This window comes from Micromys minutus, assembly GCF_963924665.1.
Source record: "Micromys minutus genome assembly, chromosome: 24".
NCBI lineage: Eukaryota > Metazoa > Chordata > Mammalia > Rodentia > Muridae > Micromys > Micromys minutus.
The window spans coordinates 8,386,086-8,401,423 of NC_137959.1; the positions used below are offsets into that span (position 1 = coordinate 8,386,086).

The 15,338-nt window shown below is 46.3% G+C and overlaps 1 protein-coding gene across 2 annotated transcripts in view; it reads left to right on the forward strand.

Moving 5' to 3' along the window:
• TBC1D9 (TBC1 domain family member 9) overlaps positions 1-15,338 on the forward strand; it is a gene marked incomplete at both ends in the record, with an annotated part of 89,649 nt that overhangs the window by 24,623 nt on the left and 49,688 nt on the right. For both annotated transcript variants that reach the window (XM_080937473.1, XM_080937474.1), the window contains one exon: positions 14,956-15,066. In XM_080937473.1, the coding sequence (XP_080793599.1) occupies positions 14,956-15,066 (111 nt within the window). The remainder of the gene's footprint in view (positions 1-14,955; positions 15,067-15,338) is intronic.

Below are 15,338 nucleotides of genomic sequence, written 5' to 3' on the forward strand. Positions count from 1 at the left end.
TTTATCACAGCAGCACGAAATTAACTAGAGCTTTCCTTTCTTCTGTCTCCAAAATGAACTGCTATTTTCAGCGTCCATCCTAATTTCACTGCCCAAGCAAGGGCACCTGCAGCAGAGGTTCTCAACCCATGGGTCTAGGCCTAAGTCACCTAAGACCACTGGAAAGCATCAGTGGTTACCTCATGACAGCAGCAAAGCTGCAATTATGAGGCAGCAAATAAATTGATGTGGAAAACAATTTTACAGTCGGGCGTCACCACAACATGAACTGTATTAAATTAGGGCCACAGCATCAGGAAGGCTGAGGACCATTGATCTATAGTTTATGAAACCGGTCCGTGTAGAATGTTGTCTGATCATCTCCACAACCTTGAGAGATCGGTAGGGAAGGTGAATTTCCCCAGCTTAGCAACAGAAAGCTGTGTCAGGCTAAGTGACTTCTGGAAACGCTGCAGCTTGTGAACAGGTCCTCCCTCCTGTTGCTTTGTCCCCCATGGGTTCTTCATAGTCACAGTGTATATGAGTTTCCACAAGGAAGTAGACCAGTACAACCATCTAAACATCTTTGGGTTGCTGGGTACTCTCCCAATTTTAAGATAAACAGGTTAGTTATTTTGGCAACTTCCCTAGTGATCTTCTTGGAAATTATTTCAGTTTTTTGTTGGGGGTAATTTTCTAATTGTTTAGCTTGCTTATTGAGAAAGTTTTCAATTATGTTTGTTGGCACATAAATTATGAACTACCCCAAAAGTTGCCAAGGAGGATGGAGACCCTGGTACAGACCATATACGGGACTCTGACCCAGTGTCCTCAGGGCTCAAAGGCTGAGACCGGAACACTTTTTTTCTCTCCTTTTTTAATTGGAAATTTTCTTCACTTACGTTTCAAATGTTATCCCTTTTCTTTCCTGCCCCAGAATCCCCCTATCCCACCCCCCCTGCTCCTGCCTCCTACCCTGCTATTCCCTACACTGGGGCATCGAACCTTCACAGGGCCAAGGACTTCTCTCATCGTTGCCCAGTAAGGCCATCCTCTGCTACATATGCGGCTGGAGCCATGGGTCTCTCCATGTGTACTCTTTGGTTGGCGGTTTAGTCTCTGAGAGCTCTGGGGGTTCTGGTTGGTTGATATTGTTGTTCTTCCTATGGAGTTGCAAACTCCTTCAGCTCCTTCAGTCCTTTCTCTAACTCCTCCACTGGGGACCCTGTTCTCAGTCCAGTGAGAACTAAACACTTTTACAAACAGGGAACTTTCTGCCCTTGTGCCAACATTCCAGGTACTTGCAACGTGAAAGGCGAAGATTGGGAAGATGCCTTCGAGTCATTTCTATGCCCATGCTAGTGAAAAAGCCATATCGTTTGTAAACTTATACAAGCAAAATGGGTATACAGGCTGCCATTGGGAAATAATATACTATCAATTCTGGTTTGTCATATATGCACTGACGTTAAAGGTATAGAAATAGCATGTAAATCCGTAGTGACTAAAAGGCTCTCGTGAGCATTGCTGAGGTCACCACAGTCCTGACACCTGCTTTGCATTATAGCACTTTAGAAAGGGAACGGTTTCAGCACACCCCAGAGTTCACTGCTACAGAGGTTGAGTGGTCCTTGTCAGTGTTTCTCAGCACTGGGCAGCTGTGACAGACAGAGAACGAAGGGGTTGGGCACAGAATGGAGTGGCTTTCCTGTCTGGCCAGTCTTAGCCAAATTTTGCTGCAGCCAGGGAAATCCCCAAAAGCACACCTTTCTCCCAGTTACATCTTCAGACCATCATGACCGGGAAGAACCTGACTTCCCAATCTCTCCTAAGATTCCAGAGGCTTCATCCCTTGACAAACCAAGGCTAGTTTGAGAATGAGCAAGCGCTGTACTGTGCCTGGTGTTGCCTTTGGCCATGCACAGGGCGATGCGGAGGTGAAGGTTTATCGTGAGCGACCACTACATACTTTAACTTGCCAGACTGGCATTCACAGGCCTCTCGGGGAATACCTAAGAACATGTCACTGTATTTCATTTAAGTCCCAAAATAGGCTGAGACCAAGTACTGAAAGTCCATCCTTTTCCAGGCCTAGCTTGTGTGGAAATCCTTTAAATGAACAAAGCGGTATGGCTGGCTCTCACCATTCCTGCGCTCCAACCAACCACAGGACGTCACATGGAGCGTTGAGGAAAAGATAATTTCCACAATAACATGTCACATGTTTCCTTTTAGAATCATTGCCTAAAGGGTTACTATAAAACAGCTACTTACATTAGCATTGTATATCCTTAGGTGTTAGAAAAGCAGGTGTCTTAGAGCACCAGGTGGGAGGGGCTTCACAGGAGCTACGTTAATATTGTGGCAGGAGCCCGGGTAGCTTTGGTGTCCTTAGGGAGTTCTAGACTCTATGTTTTGGAAAGAGATGCTTCTCCACTCTAAAACACTGCTTTCCTGTACCAGTGACCTCGAGTTCTGGAAACCGTGGGCCTATCCCGGAATAACTTACAGCGGTTTCTATGTAAGCCTGGAGAACTTAGGAAATCTCACTTGGGTCCAGTGTGTTCCATGAAGAACTCAACTACATGTACCGGTCACTCTCAGATACTGAAAAATACTGATGTCACCCTAGACGCCCTTGAAGAGCAGGGAGGGTGCGGGTCACAGACCCCAGCTCTGAACCTTCTTCTGTTTATCCCATTTGTAGGTGCACTGGTCCTTCTTCTAGCCCCATTTTCTGTGCTGAACCCCAGTGTAGGCCTTTGGAGATTGCTCTTGCCTACTCCTTTCTCACTTGAGACGGCTCAGAGCCGGAATTCTCTGTAGGAGAGAGCACAGGTCAACGTGCTGAGGTCACACAAGACTCCCCACGGTCGGGGTGAGCTGCTACTCTATCTATGTAAATAGCATAGCCGGTTTAATTTCACTTCTGCAGCTGCACTTCTTCTAGAATATTTGGATGCAAAGCGGGAAAGCATATTATTAAATTGTGGTTAATGCCGGACACCTTGAGGAAGTTGGCTCACTGTGTAAAAACAGGCAGGCACTCCAAAAATGTCCATGGAGCCACAGGGCCTACTTGGGGTTTATTTGGGCTCTGAGTAGCACTAAACAGGGACTCATTCAAGTTATTTTGAATCCAATGACTTGGGTTTGGTTGCTAGGATACCTGGACTGGGAGCCAGATCTGGAACACCAAAGTGATCACAGAAGACAGATGGCGGAAGTGGTTTTCTGCTCTAGCTCTTTGGTTCTCCAGGATGCCACACAATCCCTTTTATGGCTGGCTTCCTAGGTGCCCGTTTTCTATCTTCAGCATCCGAGTCTGTTAACCTGGCTTGCTGTATTCTGTTTTCATGTCCTTCCCACGTCTACTTCTTATATCCATGTGACTTTTATCTTCTGGTATCTCAGCTCACACCCCTGAGATGGAGTGATAGGCACCCTCTCTCTTTACTCGAGGCTACCGATAAGTCTGTTGCAAGGCAGTCTGTCCTACATAATATGACACCTTGCTTCCCCAAGCCCATTCACAGGCATTGTTCTAGGGGTTGCTAGTTCTTAGGGAACTCATAAAGGAAAGTAGTAGGAGCCAATTTCAGCGACACTGTTAATAAACCCTTACAGTGGGTTTTTTGTTAAAGTGTTTGGTAGCCTTCTGTATTATCCGGTGATAATGTCCACACTTCAAAACCATAAAAATATTTGTGACAGTATTGACATTTAGAATACAGCGTGGGAGATCGATTATTGGGTAAAGTGCTTACCTCACAAATAACCATGAGGACCAAGTTAATCCTCAGCACTAATGAGAAAGTGCCAGGCGTGGTTAGCATATGCACATATCCAGGGAGGGGGAGGCAGAGACAGGATCCCTGGGCCTCACTGGGCAGCCTGCCTTGTCTAATGGTGAAGAAGCCCAGGCCACAGGGAAACCCTGTCTCAACGGAAATGGGCATGTCCTTGAGGATGACCCCTGATGTGGTCCTCTGGCCTCCACAAACATGTGCACATGCCTTACACATGCACGCCAAACAAATTTGCACACGCAGATGAATAAAGCGCATCACTATGTCAAGAAAGGGTGTGGTTTGGGAGTGAGGAGATAACTCAGTGGGTAAAGTCAGGAGCTGAGTTCAGATCCCCAGCAACACATAAACCTAGCAAATAAGGAAGTTGGTAGGTAACCTCAGTGTTGGGGGGCAGAGATGGGGGCTCCTGTGCTTACCATCCTAGCTAGTAGGAACTATAGGCTCCAAACACAGTGTAGAATTCTGTCTCAAGAAATGAGGTGGACAGTGATAGAGGAACGCCCCAACAACTGTCTTCCAGACTCCACTTGTGAATCACGGGCAATCGCATTCACACATGCATACTCGCTCGTGCACACACGCACATAAACATACACACACACACACACACACACACACACACACACACACACGGCTAGAAGAGTTATTTCCCCCACAACAGTGAAGGCAGCCATCTGTCCCAGTTTAATATCTATCCTTCTAGAAGGTTCCTGAGCTGGTGTAAGCACAGAGAGCTTTGCTTATATGCAGCAGCCCGAGGATAGCACATTTGATGAATGCAGTGTTAGAAATGGCGCGGTTCACTTGATTCACCTAATTTTCATAGCTTTTAAGGCTTAGCTGAGCAAACCAGGAAGCACGGGCTAACTCGACTGGGAAGCTACACAGGGCTGTGCAGATGGACATGCGCTCTGGCCGCAAAGTAGGAGAGGTGAACCAGAATTCAAGGTCTGCTCCTTCCACTCATGTGTGTCCTGGGGATGTTTTCCTGTTACAGATAGCCCAGGGCCGGCTTACACTACAGAGCAGAGGAGAGCCTTGAACTTTTGACCCATTCCTGCACTGTCCTCACCCCAACCCCTGCCCCGTCTCCCTAATGCTAGGATTACAGGCATGTGGCTTGTACACTGTCAGGTGCCCAGTTTTTGCGATGCTGGCACAGAATTCAGAGCTCTCCGAATGCTAGGCAAACATGAGATAGCCTCCCCAGCTTCCTGGTGATAAGACTGCAGACTCTCAACTAACGCAGCTAAGTTAACCCGACCACCTAACCCATCCGGCCAGGCCCTTAGCGATGTCCTTCTCCTGGCAGAAGGTACCTTCCTCTTTCTTCTTCCCAGAGTTCCTTTTTTTCTCCTGTGGTTTCTGCCTCAGAATCCAAGCCCAGGAACTGAAACCCTGCTTAGCTGCCTTCCGACTAGCTATAGGCTGTAGGCATCTTTATTCAACCAACAGTTTTAAATTAAGAAGCAAGGTTTGCGTAACAGAAACTGGCATATGTGAGAATTCACAGTTAGACTTGGCAACTAGACCTTGGGATAAAAAATTCAGCATTACAATACAGACCAAACCTCAAGAACCCAGATTTGAGAAAGCTTTAAAATTCTTATTCCATCCTTAATGTTAATATTTAAGTCTATTTTTATAATCTTTATCTGATATGCACTTTATGCTTTTTAACACAAGTGATTTTTTTTGACAAATCAGGTCATACAGAAAAAATATTAATTTTAGGTTTTGGTTTGCTTTTCCCCTCTCCCCGCCCCCCATAACATAGTGGGTGCATTTCACCATGCCATTAAACAGTTGTTTGGAGATGAAATTTTTAATATCTCATTATTATATCGATATATTGTGATTTATTTCCAGTGGCCCTCACCCTTCCTAATGCTGCAACCCATTAATACAGTTCCTCACATCGTGGTGACCCTAACAAAATATTGGTACTTCGTATAAGTAATTTTGCTACCTTTACGAATCATAATGTAAATAAATACCCGTGTTTTCTGATGGCCTTAGGCGGCCCCTGTGAAAGACTTATTTATTATATGAGTACACTGTAGCTGTCTTCGGACACCAGAAGAGGGCATTAGATCTCATTACAGATGGTTGTGAGCCACCATGTGGTTGATGGGATTTGAACTCGGGACCTCTGGAAGAGCAGTCAGAGCTCTTAACCACTGAGCCATCTCTCCAGCCTAGCCCTTGGTTTTGAGTTAAGGTCTCTCTAACTCAATCTAGAAATAGCCAGTTTGGCTGAATTGGCTGGTCCACAAGACCTCGGGATCTCTCTCTGTTTCCCCGGCTCTGGCATTGTAGACACTTGCTGACTTCTTACACAGGACCATCAGATCTGAACCCTGCTCCTCATGTGTGCATCAGGCACTGCTCTGACCGAGCCATCCCTCTAGCTGCGGAGCCCACACTGGCTTGTATGCTGCACCCTGCCGATGACTCAGCAGTCAGGCACGTCCAACCATTTGGCAGTGTGACAACATTGTCATCTCTGAAGTTCATGAACTGCACAGTTGAGTCACAACAAAAGAAAAGAAAAAAAAAAAACTCATGATATTTTAAGTAAGCTAATGATTTATGTTGGGTCAGTTTTACAGCTGTTCTCAGCTGTGTTTAGGATGAGGGCTGGGCTGGTCCTGAACGGGATATAGGGCACGGTCTTGCACTGAGCTGTATTTCAGTGGTTCCTTTGAGCCACTGCCCTGAAGGGAAGGCAAAAAGTTCTTCCAGATTCTCTCCTTTTATGCAATTGAATGTGGCATGTGCGACATCAAAGGATGTCCTTCCGGGCAGACTGGAGCAGCTCTTGGAAGACTTTGCCTTCAAGGTTCCTGGGAGCCTGGAACAGCACACGCTAATTGGCTTTCTCCCAAAGGCTCTACATATAACGTGCTCTCAGATGGCAGCCCCTGCTCTGTTTGTTTAGTTAGAAGCCAGCTTGTGCTTTTTCTTTCGAGGTAGGAAATAGAGAAGCTTCAGCTGCCTTCTCACTTGCTGTGTTCTTCCAAAAAAACACTTGGGGGCTCCAACCACCCTGGCTCTGGCCTCTTTAAGCCTGCTTCCCTCTTTGCAAGATGAGGTAAGGGTCCCTGGGGATCACTTGATACACTAGATCAGGTTCTCTTGACACGTTGAAAACCATGCCCCGTGGGATCGACGCCCAGAGAAAAACCTTTGTCCTCCATTCATGCAGTCTTACCCTCGACTGAGAAGTGATGTAGGCTTCTATTTTCATTTGCATTTCGAAATATTTTCTCAAAATGGAAGCTGAGTTATAGAACTGAAGGGGACCCCTAAAAACTGTACACATGAGTCTCATAAGCAGACTTCCGGGGAAATGACCGTGCTAGAACACTGGTCCCCAACCTGTGCATCACCGTCATGGGGGGGGCCAGTGTGGGGGAGGGTGACTAAATGACCCTTACACGGGAGTTGCATATCACATATTTACATTATAATCCCTAACATTAGCAAAATTACAGTTTTGAAATAGCAATGAAATAATTTGATGGTTGGTGTCACCACAACCTGAGGAACTGTATTAAAGGGTTACAGAATTAGGAAGGGTGAGGGCCACTGTTCTAGAGCCTTCCTTCCCCTTACTTAGTGGTAGTGTTTAGTTTATTATTATTATTACTTTTCAGATAGGATCTCACTAGGTGGCCCTGGCTTACCTCAAACTAGGGATTCTCTTGCGTTAGTCTTCTGGGTACAGCATTGGAGGTGCGTACCCCCATACTTGACTAGGTCAGTATTATGTAAAAGACACGTCTTAAACTGTTTCTTATTGTTTTGCTCCCAGTCATGAATAAAAACTTGAAATTGAGCCTGTAGAAATTTAGAGCAATTTATTTGTTGAATTTAACAATAAAACGTGGTTGCTTGCTTTTCGTGTCATTTTTTTTCACTGCTGCATTTTTTAAACTCTGCAGTACATTGGAAACCATTTTAGTTACTTTTCTATTGTTGTGACAAAACACCACAACCGAGACAACTTATGAAGAGAAGTCGTTGGGACCTTACAGGGGGCGAGTCTGTGGTTATCACAGGAAAAAGTGTGGTGGTAGTCAGGTATCACAATGGAACAGTGTCTGTCACAGCTTGAGACACAACCACAAGACAGAGTTGGGAATGGTGTGACAGGCTTTTGAAACTTCAAAGACCACCCCCAGTGACACACCTCCTCCAACAGTGCCTAATCTTTCTCAGAAGATGCCAACTAACTGGGGACTAGGTCTTCAGACAGGAACCTATGGGGGCCATTTTCATTTGGATCACCACAGAGACTAACAGCACAGGCACGCTCAAAGATGGCTTCCTACTCACAGCCAGTTTGGGAAATACTGGGATGGCTAGCAGACCCAGTGGTGTATTTCTGATGCTGTTATGCTTTGGAGTACTCTCCACCAACAGAAGACACACACACACACACACACACACACACACACACACACACACCCTGTCTCTCTGTCTCTGTCTGTCTCTCTGTCTCTCTGTTTCTCTCTCTCTCTCTCTCTCTCTCTCTCTCTCTCTCTGTGTGTGTGTGTGTGTGTGTGTGTGTGTGTGTGTGTGTATGTTAGATCTGTACCTTGGGTGATGTCATAACAGAAGCTGAGATGAGCCATAGAGAACTCTTCTCAGAAGATACTAGGAGTGGCCAATATGTGATATTTAAGACAATAAAAGTATCTTCAGACTGTTCCACCCTGAAGTGCACTTTCTCAGAACCTTTCCATCTTTCCTTTACGCCCAGCAATACACAGTGCCATTTCTTGTCACAGCCCCCCTGTGACCTCTCTCTCTGAACCTCTCACCTCTTCACACAGAGGAAGGTCATTGCCTGCGTCCCTTCCCCATCATGGACAATGCTGTTGGCCCCTTGACCTCCGGGGCCATCAATCCATTCACGGTGACTCCATGAGCCAGGTGTGCGCAGGTGTGCGCATAGTCAGGTTGTCTGCTCGCTTGGCAAGCCCGGTGCTTCTGGCAGCTGAACACAGCACCTGTGCCCTGATCCCAGCCAGCGCCAGGAAGCTCTGCGAACTGCCTGTGTACTGAGGACAAACCTGTCATCGGGCTAGGTTGAGGTCTGAAGGCTTTTTGCTGTTTTGCTTTTGCCGCCAACTACTCACCACCAGGCTAAGGTGTGAAACTGGGCCAGGAAGATTTGTGTTTCCCCAAAAGTCCTCTGCTTTTGACCCAATTAATCATAGATAAATCTCAAAGTAATGCTGACAGTAGAGAAAGTGATTTCACATACATTTGAATACCACCTCATTGAAACGGAGTTTCTGGCCTTCCCATGCCCAGCCTCCTTTGACTGTGATCTTTCGTTTTTTAATTATTTAGGGCTATTGTTCAAATTTATTCTGTCAAGAACTGCTTTGAAGATGAGTACCCTTCGCTTCTGCTAATATCCATTGGAAAGCTTGGAGGTTCTTTTGTTTCACATCACACTAACAGTCGGCACCTTGTTCTCAATAGAATTTGGGATTTTTCAAGTGTTTTCCTTCAAAGAACTCAAAGGAAGAAAATAAGACTTACGGATTTTTTTCACTTGGCAAATAATGTGCTAATTCCTGTATAGTATAAAGTGAAAGGCAGTTTCCCGAGCCCAGGAAAGGCTGTGGTTAGTTACCAGGACACTTGGGGATGGGTCACACGGGATGCTGATCTAGAAGACTATTGAAAAGAACTACCCGTTGTTGTGTTTTATAAAATGATAGGATATGTTTGCTGGAGTCAAGGAAGGTGTGACGGAAGGCGGTGCGTCTGAGGGCCCGTGCTGAGCATGTGAAGAGAGAGGGGATAAGAAGTAAGAGAGCAAGAGGAGTGAGGGGGCAAGTAGCCCCTTTTAGTGAGTCAGACACACCTCGCTGTTGCCAAGTAACTGTGGGGCGGAGCCTAGACTAAATGCCAATACCCATAAGCTGGATAAACCTTGTAGATGGTGAGAGGTATACAAGTAAACCAGGAAGGAGAAAGTAAATAAAAGAACAGAGATTTCAGATCACTTGACAAGCCTTGAAGACATTAAAACAAATCAGCAGGCACAGGTGCCTTCCTGAAAGGAATGTAAACTGACCTCCTGGAGAATCTGTCCAGAGGGGGGAGGGGAGGGGCTCTTCATGGCTTCCCTTAATTACGTTCTGTGCTGTGTCTTGTTGCCTGTGCAAGTGCCAGAATGTCCTGGGGGAGTTCGGCTACATCCAGAGAGGGGCAGCTGGAATGAGGTGCAGCCTGGAAACCCCCAGAAACCTTCCTTTGCCCTAGAAAAGTAGATAGAATGGGCGTGACCATTGGGGCTACATACATCAATCCAAAATGGAAGCCTGGGTATACTGCTTCTCTGGCTTTAGAGATAAATGAACCCTTGCTGACATGAATAGAAATGGACTGTGTGTGCCAAACAAGGTCTCTTTAGATTGGCTAAAAACAAATCTTGTTGGAAGCATCATAGGGAAACAGTCACTACCAGATTCTTGGATAGACTGATATCAGTATGGCCACCTCTAAGAACAGTTCTGTAGTATCTAATAAGGTTTAGGGATACACTGACTCTGTCATCCAGCAAATCCATTCCAGAGAACTGTGCTCAGGTACCTTAAGATTTATTTTTACCCAGAGTATAACTGCACAGCTGTTGTTGTAAACAAGGCATGATAAATTCAAACGCCCTTCCCAGGATAATGAATGCCACGGCATAGTTATGTAGGGAAAATGCATGATGAAAGGGAGCTAATTAAATTCATTAGAAGATTTAAAACTTCTTGTACAAGGAAAGTGAGCGATCTCTACCTTCCTTGTTGGTGGTGGTGATTTGGCTCAGAAATCAGTGCAAAACCTAGGATGACCTTGAACTTCCATCCTCTTGCCTCTGCCTTCCAAGGCCTGGTATTACAGATGTGCGCTGTCATCATGGTTTATGCTGTTATGGAGGCGTGAATGGGCCCCTGTATGGCAGGCACACATTAACTGAGCTCCACCCCATCTCCTAGACTATTTACTTTTTATATCATATATATACATTGCAACATACATCAGTGTTAACATGTGTACACATACATAGACCAGTGAAAGCTATATAAGGGTCTGGAGTGGGAGAGCTAGGATGGTGGGACCACAGAAGCACCTGGCTGTGTGCACTACATTGCCTTCCCTTGAACACATAAACCCACACCAGGAATAGCCTATGTGATTTCCGAGTTTTTAATACATCTCTATGCCATTTAACATTCTATTAAACAATAGTTTGTCACACCTTCAGCCTCTCTCTAGGGTATGTGCTATTGTTCTTTCTGTGCCCGGAAGTAGTAATGCAGAGACATGAAGGAAATGCATGGCCAGGGTGTGAGTGGGAGGAAAGTCATGGCCAAGGTGTGAGCCAAGGCAGAGCCCATTCTTCTTCCCACTGTCACAGGGAGAGAGGTGGGGGAGCTGTGCAAGCTTCAGACCCCTCCGAACTTTGTGTAAAGTTGCCTGTGGTCATCTGCAAATAGATCAATGGTTGTCACCAGCACCTTCCTATGACGTGCACACCCTCCTGACACAGCGCTGCCCCTCCCCATGCAGGCATCTTCCACAGCCCATAGACCAGCCACCATGCACTAGTTAAAACAGTGCTCCGTATGTGGAGGGTGACCATGCATCACAGACCCTCCAGTCACCTCGACCAGGGCGAAAGTCTAGGCACATCCCTTCCCCTCCCTCCGGTTCTCTGAGCTTCTTGCTGCTGTGTGAGATGCTCTTGCGCTGAAGCAGAAGGTGCAGACAATGGTTATTTTGAGGGCCATAATTTAGTTTAGTTATCTCAGGCGATCAAAGATTGTTTAACACCAGAAATAGCTGACTAGAGCAGCTGTTCAAACAGCGCTTTGTGTGGGAGATTACGGCGGGGTGTTTTGACAGCACTTCAGAGCGCTGAGTAAAAAGACTTCTAAGAAAATCCTGCTGCTGCTGCTGTTTCTTCTCCTCCTCCTTCTTTTTCTTCTTCTCCCTCCTCCTTTTCTTCCATCCCTCTCTTCTTTTTTCCCCCATTCCCCATGTCTTGCTTTTTTTCCTAGACCAGATTACCCTTCTTCCAATATTCTAAATGAACAGAGGGTAGATACAGGAGTCTTGACTTGTATCAATCAAGCTTAGACAGCATTAGATAATGTAACTTAGACTTGTAAAAGTGCTAGCTTAGTTCTCTATCAAACACATGCTCAGCACTTCCCGGTTTCCAACTAAAGAGCTGAGCCTGTGGGCCCTGCAGAATCTGTTAGACGAGACAGTTAGGAAGCTCCCTGTGAGAAGGGCCCAAGATGTGCAAGGCAGTGTGTACAGAGATTTTCAAATAAATGCAGTCAGGGAGAGAGGGAGGGAGGGAAGGAGGGAAGAAGGGAGGGAGGGAGGAGAGAGAAAGAGAGTCTCGACAGAGACAGAGTCAAGTTAGAAAGAGGTAGCCTGAGAGTTGAGAACAGACCGAATACAAACTGGGTGAAACCATGGTCAGTGTGGGGCTGGAGAGATGGTTCAGTGGTTAGGATTACACACCACTTGTGCAGAGGACTTAGGTTCAGTTCCTAACACCCATGTCAGATGCCTCACAATCACCTGTAACTCCAGCTCCAGGAGGACTGACACTTTCTGGCCTGTAGAAACCTGCACTCACACACACACACACACACACACACAGAGAGAGAGAGAGAGAGAGAGAGAGAGAGAGAGATAATAAAAAGGAAATAAATATTTTTTAAAAGTCTGGTCACTGACAAAGGTATGAAATGACCTGAGATTTTGGTGAACACAAAAAAGTGTGTATTTATTAACTCAGATGGCAACAGCATGACTCAGTTTGCAATGTTCTCTGTTTGAATATCTACTATTCTCAATTTTCATGCCAAAAAAGTGTCTTAAATTTTTAACTTAATGGGACATCCCAATATTATGCTGCGTATATAAAATATTTCAGCATGGGTAAGTATCTGTGTATTTTGAATGTTAAGTGTTTATCGGTCTCTATCTGGTTCTTAGTGGACTTTGGTGCTGGCTGAAGGCAGCCTGGGAGGGGATGCACTGGCGTTTCCATTCACCCCCCCCCCCCCCCCCCGTGGGTTCTGTATCTCAGACACCCGGCACTGTAATTAACCTTCTGATGCTGAGGATTTAGTTAGTAACCCAACAAAGATGGAGAACCTGAGCCCTGGAGGCAGGATCTTGGAGGTAGGGCGTGAAGTCTTCAGGCCCCAGGGCTGCCAGCGAGCGCTGCTCTCCCTGGGGGGGGGGGGGTTCTGTGTATAAAGGTGCTCAGTGGGCAAAGATGCGTGAGACAGCGTCTGATCCTGGCCTCCAGCTATCTAATTATGAACTGAAGTCCACATGTCTGAAAACAGCCACGTAAGAGTTGCGGGAGGCTGGGCATTATTGCCCCTTTGAAAATCAATCTAGGCAATGCACAGTTATTATCTATACAGCTGAATCCTGGCGAGTGTGTCTCCTGACTCCGTACATGATTTATCGCTAGTATAGGAGTAAGGGTTTTTCTCAGCCAGCCTTGATACACTTTCCCACCTGTGGGTGATCAAAACAACCAGAGATCTTCAGAAAAATTGGGTCACAGTAAAGTAAACAAAAATGTATTTGTGGGTGGTGGTGTGTGGAAACCTAGCCGAAACTCCACTGGATCCACAAATTTTATTTTTTAAGAGTTTTAACATGTTTTATCTAATTTGGAGAGAGATAAAGGTCCACTTTAGAAAAACATTTTTCCCCCTGATATGTTGAGGTCAGCGGATCAGTGTGGTCTGCAGGGCGTTTAAATGAACACTTTGCCCTTGGACAGTGACCGAGGATGGGCGCAGGCCTTCCCCGTGGTCTGTCTCACAGAGGCTTCTTGAATAATGATTCTGGTTCAGGAAGACATGTGCTGCAGTGGTCACGTTACAGCTGAGGAAATCAGACCAATATGGAGCTAAATGGCTGGCCCAGCTCCACCGAAGCAGCTAGAACCCATTCAGAACTGGCACCGAGCTTTTTAGCATGCAAGTTACCAAAACCAAGCAGATCTGGTCTGTGGCGTATTGTGTGTGCCAAGATGCTGCTTGGCATGGTCAGAATCAAAGCCCAAGATGAGGTTGGAAAGCGGCATCAGGAGAGTCTAATGGTGATGTTTTTGGTGGAACCCACAAGCTCTGTTGAGGCAGAGAGCTTCATGGCAGGCTGCCCGTTTTCAGGAGGGTGCTTCCAGGAGGGTGCTTTCAGGAGGGAGGCTTGCTGGTGAAGCAAGCCATGGCTGGACCTCAGTCTCTTCCTCCCGGCAATAACCACACTTATGCGGCCCAATGCCATTCCCAGTAAACCTACACATTTGATAAAAGTAGACAGCCAACCTTCTTTAGGTCCTGCTCCCCCATTCCTCAGACACTAGTGATTCGTTACCGCCCCCACCCCCACCTTTAATGTAGAGCCCCTCAGCTGATGGGTTATTTCAGAGTTCTGAGCCAGCTCCTGTGACCTTTGACTGTAGTGAGAATGTCACAGATGGCTAAGAACTACTACATATGCAGCCCTGCTCATATGAGCAGGTGCTCACCGGAAGGAGATTCATGTCACTTTCTCCTGCTTTGCAGGTGCCCTGCAGACTCAGGATTTGTCTTGCACACAGTAGAAGGCTAGTGATTGTACTAAATTTTTCAGGACAAAAGAAAAGTTTGGCAGATTAAAATACAGGTGGAGCACCAGGGTAAACCAAATCAGATCCTCATGTTTGGTTCCTGTGGCTTTGTTCAGTTACTCTGGAGCATAACGTGAAGGTGACTAGAGCAGACTCCAGCAGGGGCATACTTAGGGCTGTCCTGTTATTAACAGGCATCCACGGAAAGCGTGATATTCCGGGGACTGTGCTGGGACATTTATTATATGTACTCGGGCAGCCATCCAGTGTTCAGCTTCAGCCATCTTGGCAATCTCTGAAAAAAGTAATGTAGAGCCAACATCCTATAAGATGAAAGCGTTGTCAAGGTGCCCTGACAAAGGCAAAGGTACCAAGGTGAGAGGAGAGGTGTGCCTGTCAGAAGATCCAGCTGGAGGGCCATGCCCACGCTGTCTGATGGTTTGGGATTATACCATGGAAATCCTGACCTGTTTTCCATTTCTCCATCTTCAGGCCTCCTCGTGGGTACCCTCGATGTGGTACTGGACTCCAGTGCCCGCGTCGCACCGTACCGAATCCTTTATCAGACTCCAGACTCTCTAGTCTATTGGACCATTGCCTGTGGTAAGTTACAGTGCTCTGTGTGAAAAAACAAAGCAAACAAAAACCCAAACAAACAAGCAATAAACTCCCAGTTTTGGAAGGATTGTGCTTGTTACACACAATCTTCTGTCAGATTAGGGGAATAAACATTGGTCACTTTAGCACCAAAGTGTTGGTGGCTCGACATGGTAAAATTTCTCACTCCGAAGTCTCACTGGGGTCACACAGTCTCCACCTAGAGGAGAAGGAACACAGTTTGGAGGTCAGCTTACCAGGGAGGAGTCAAAGGTACA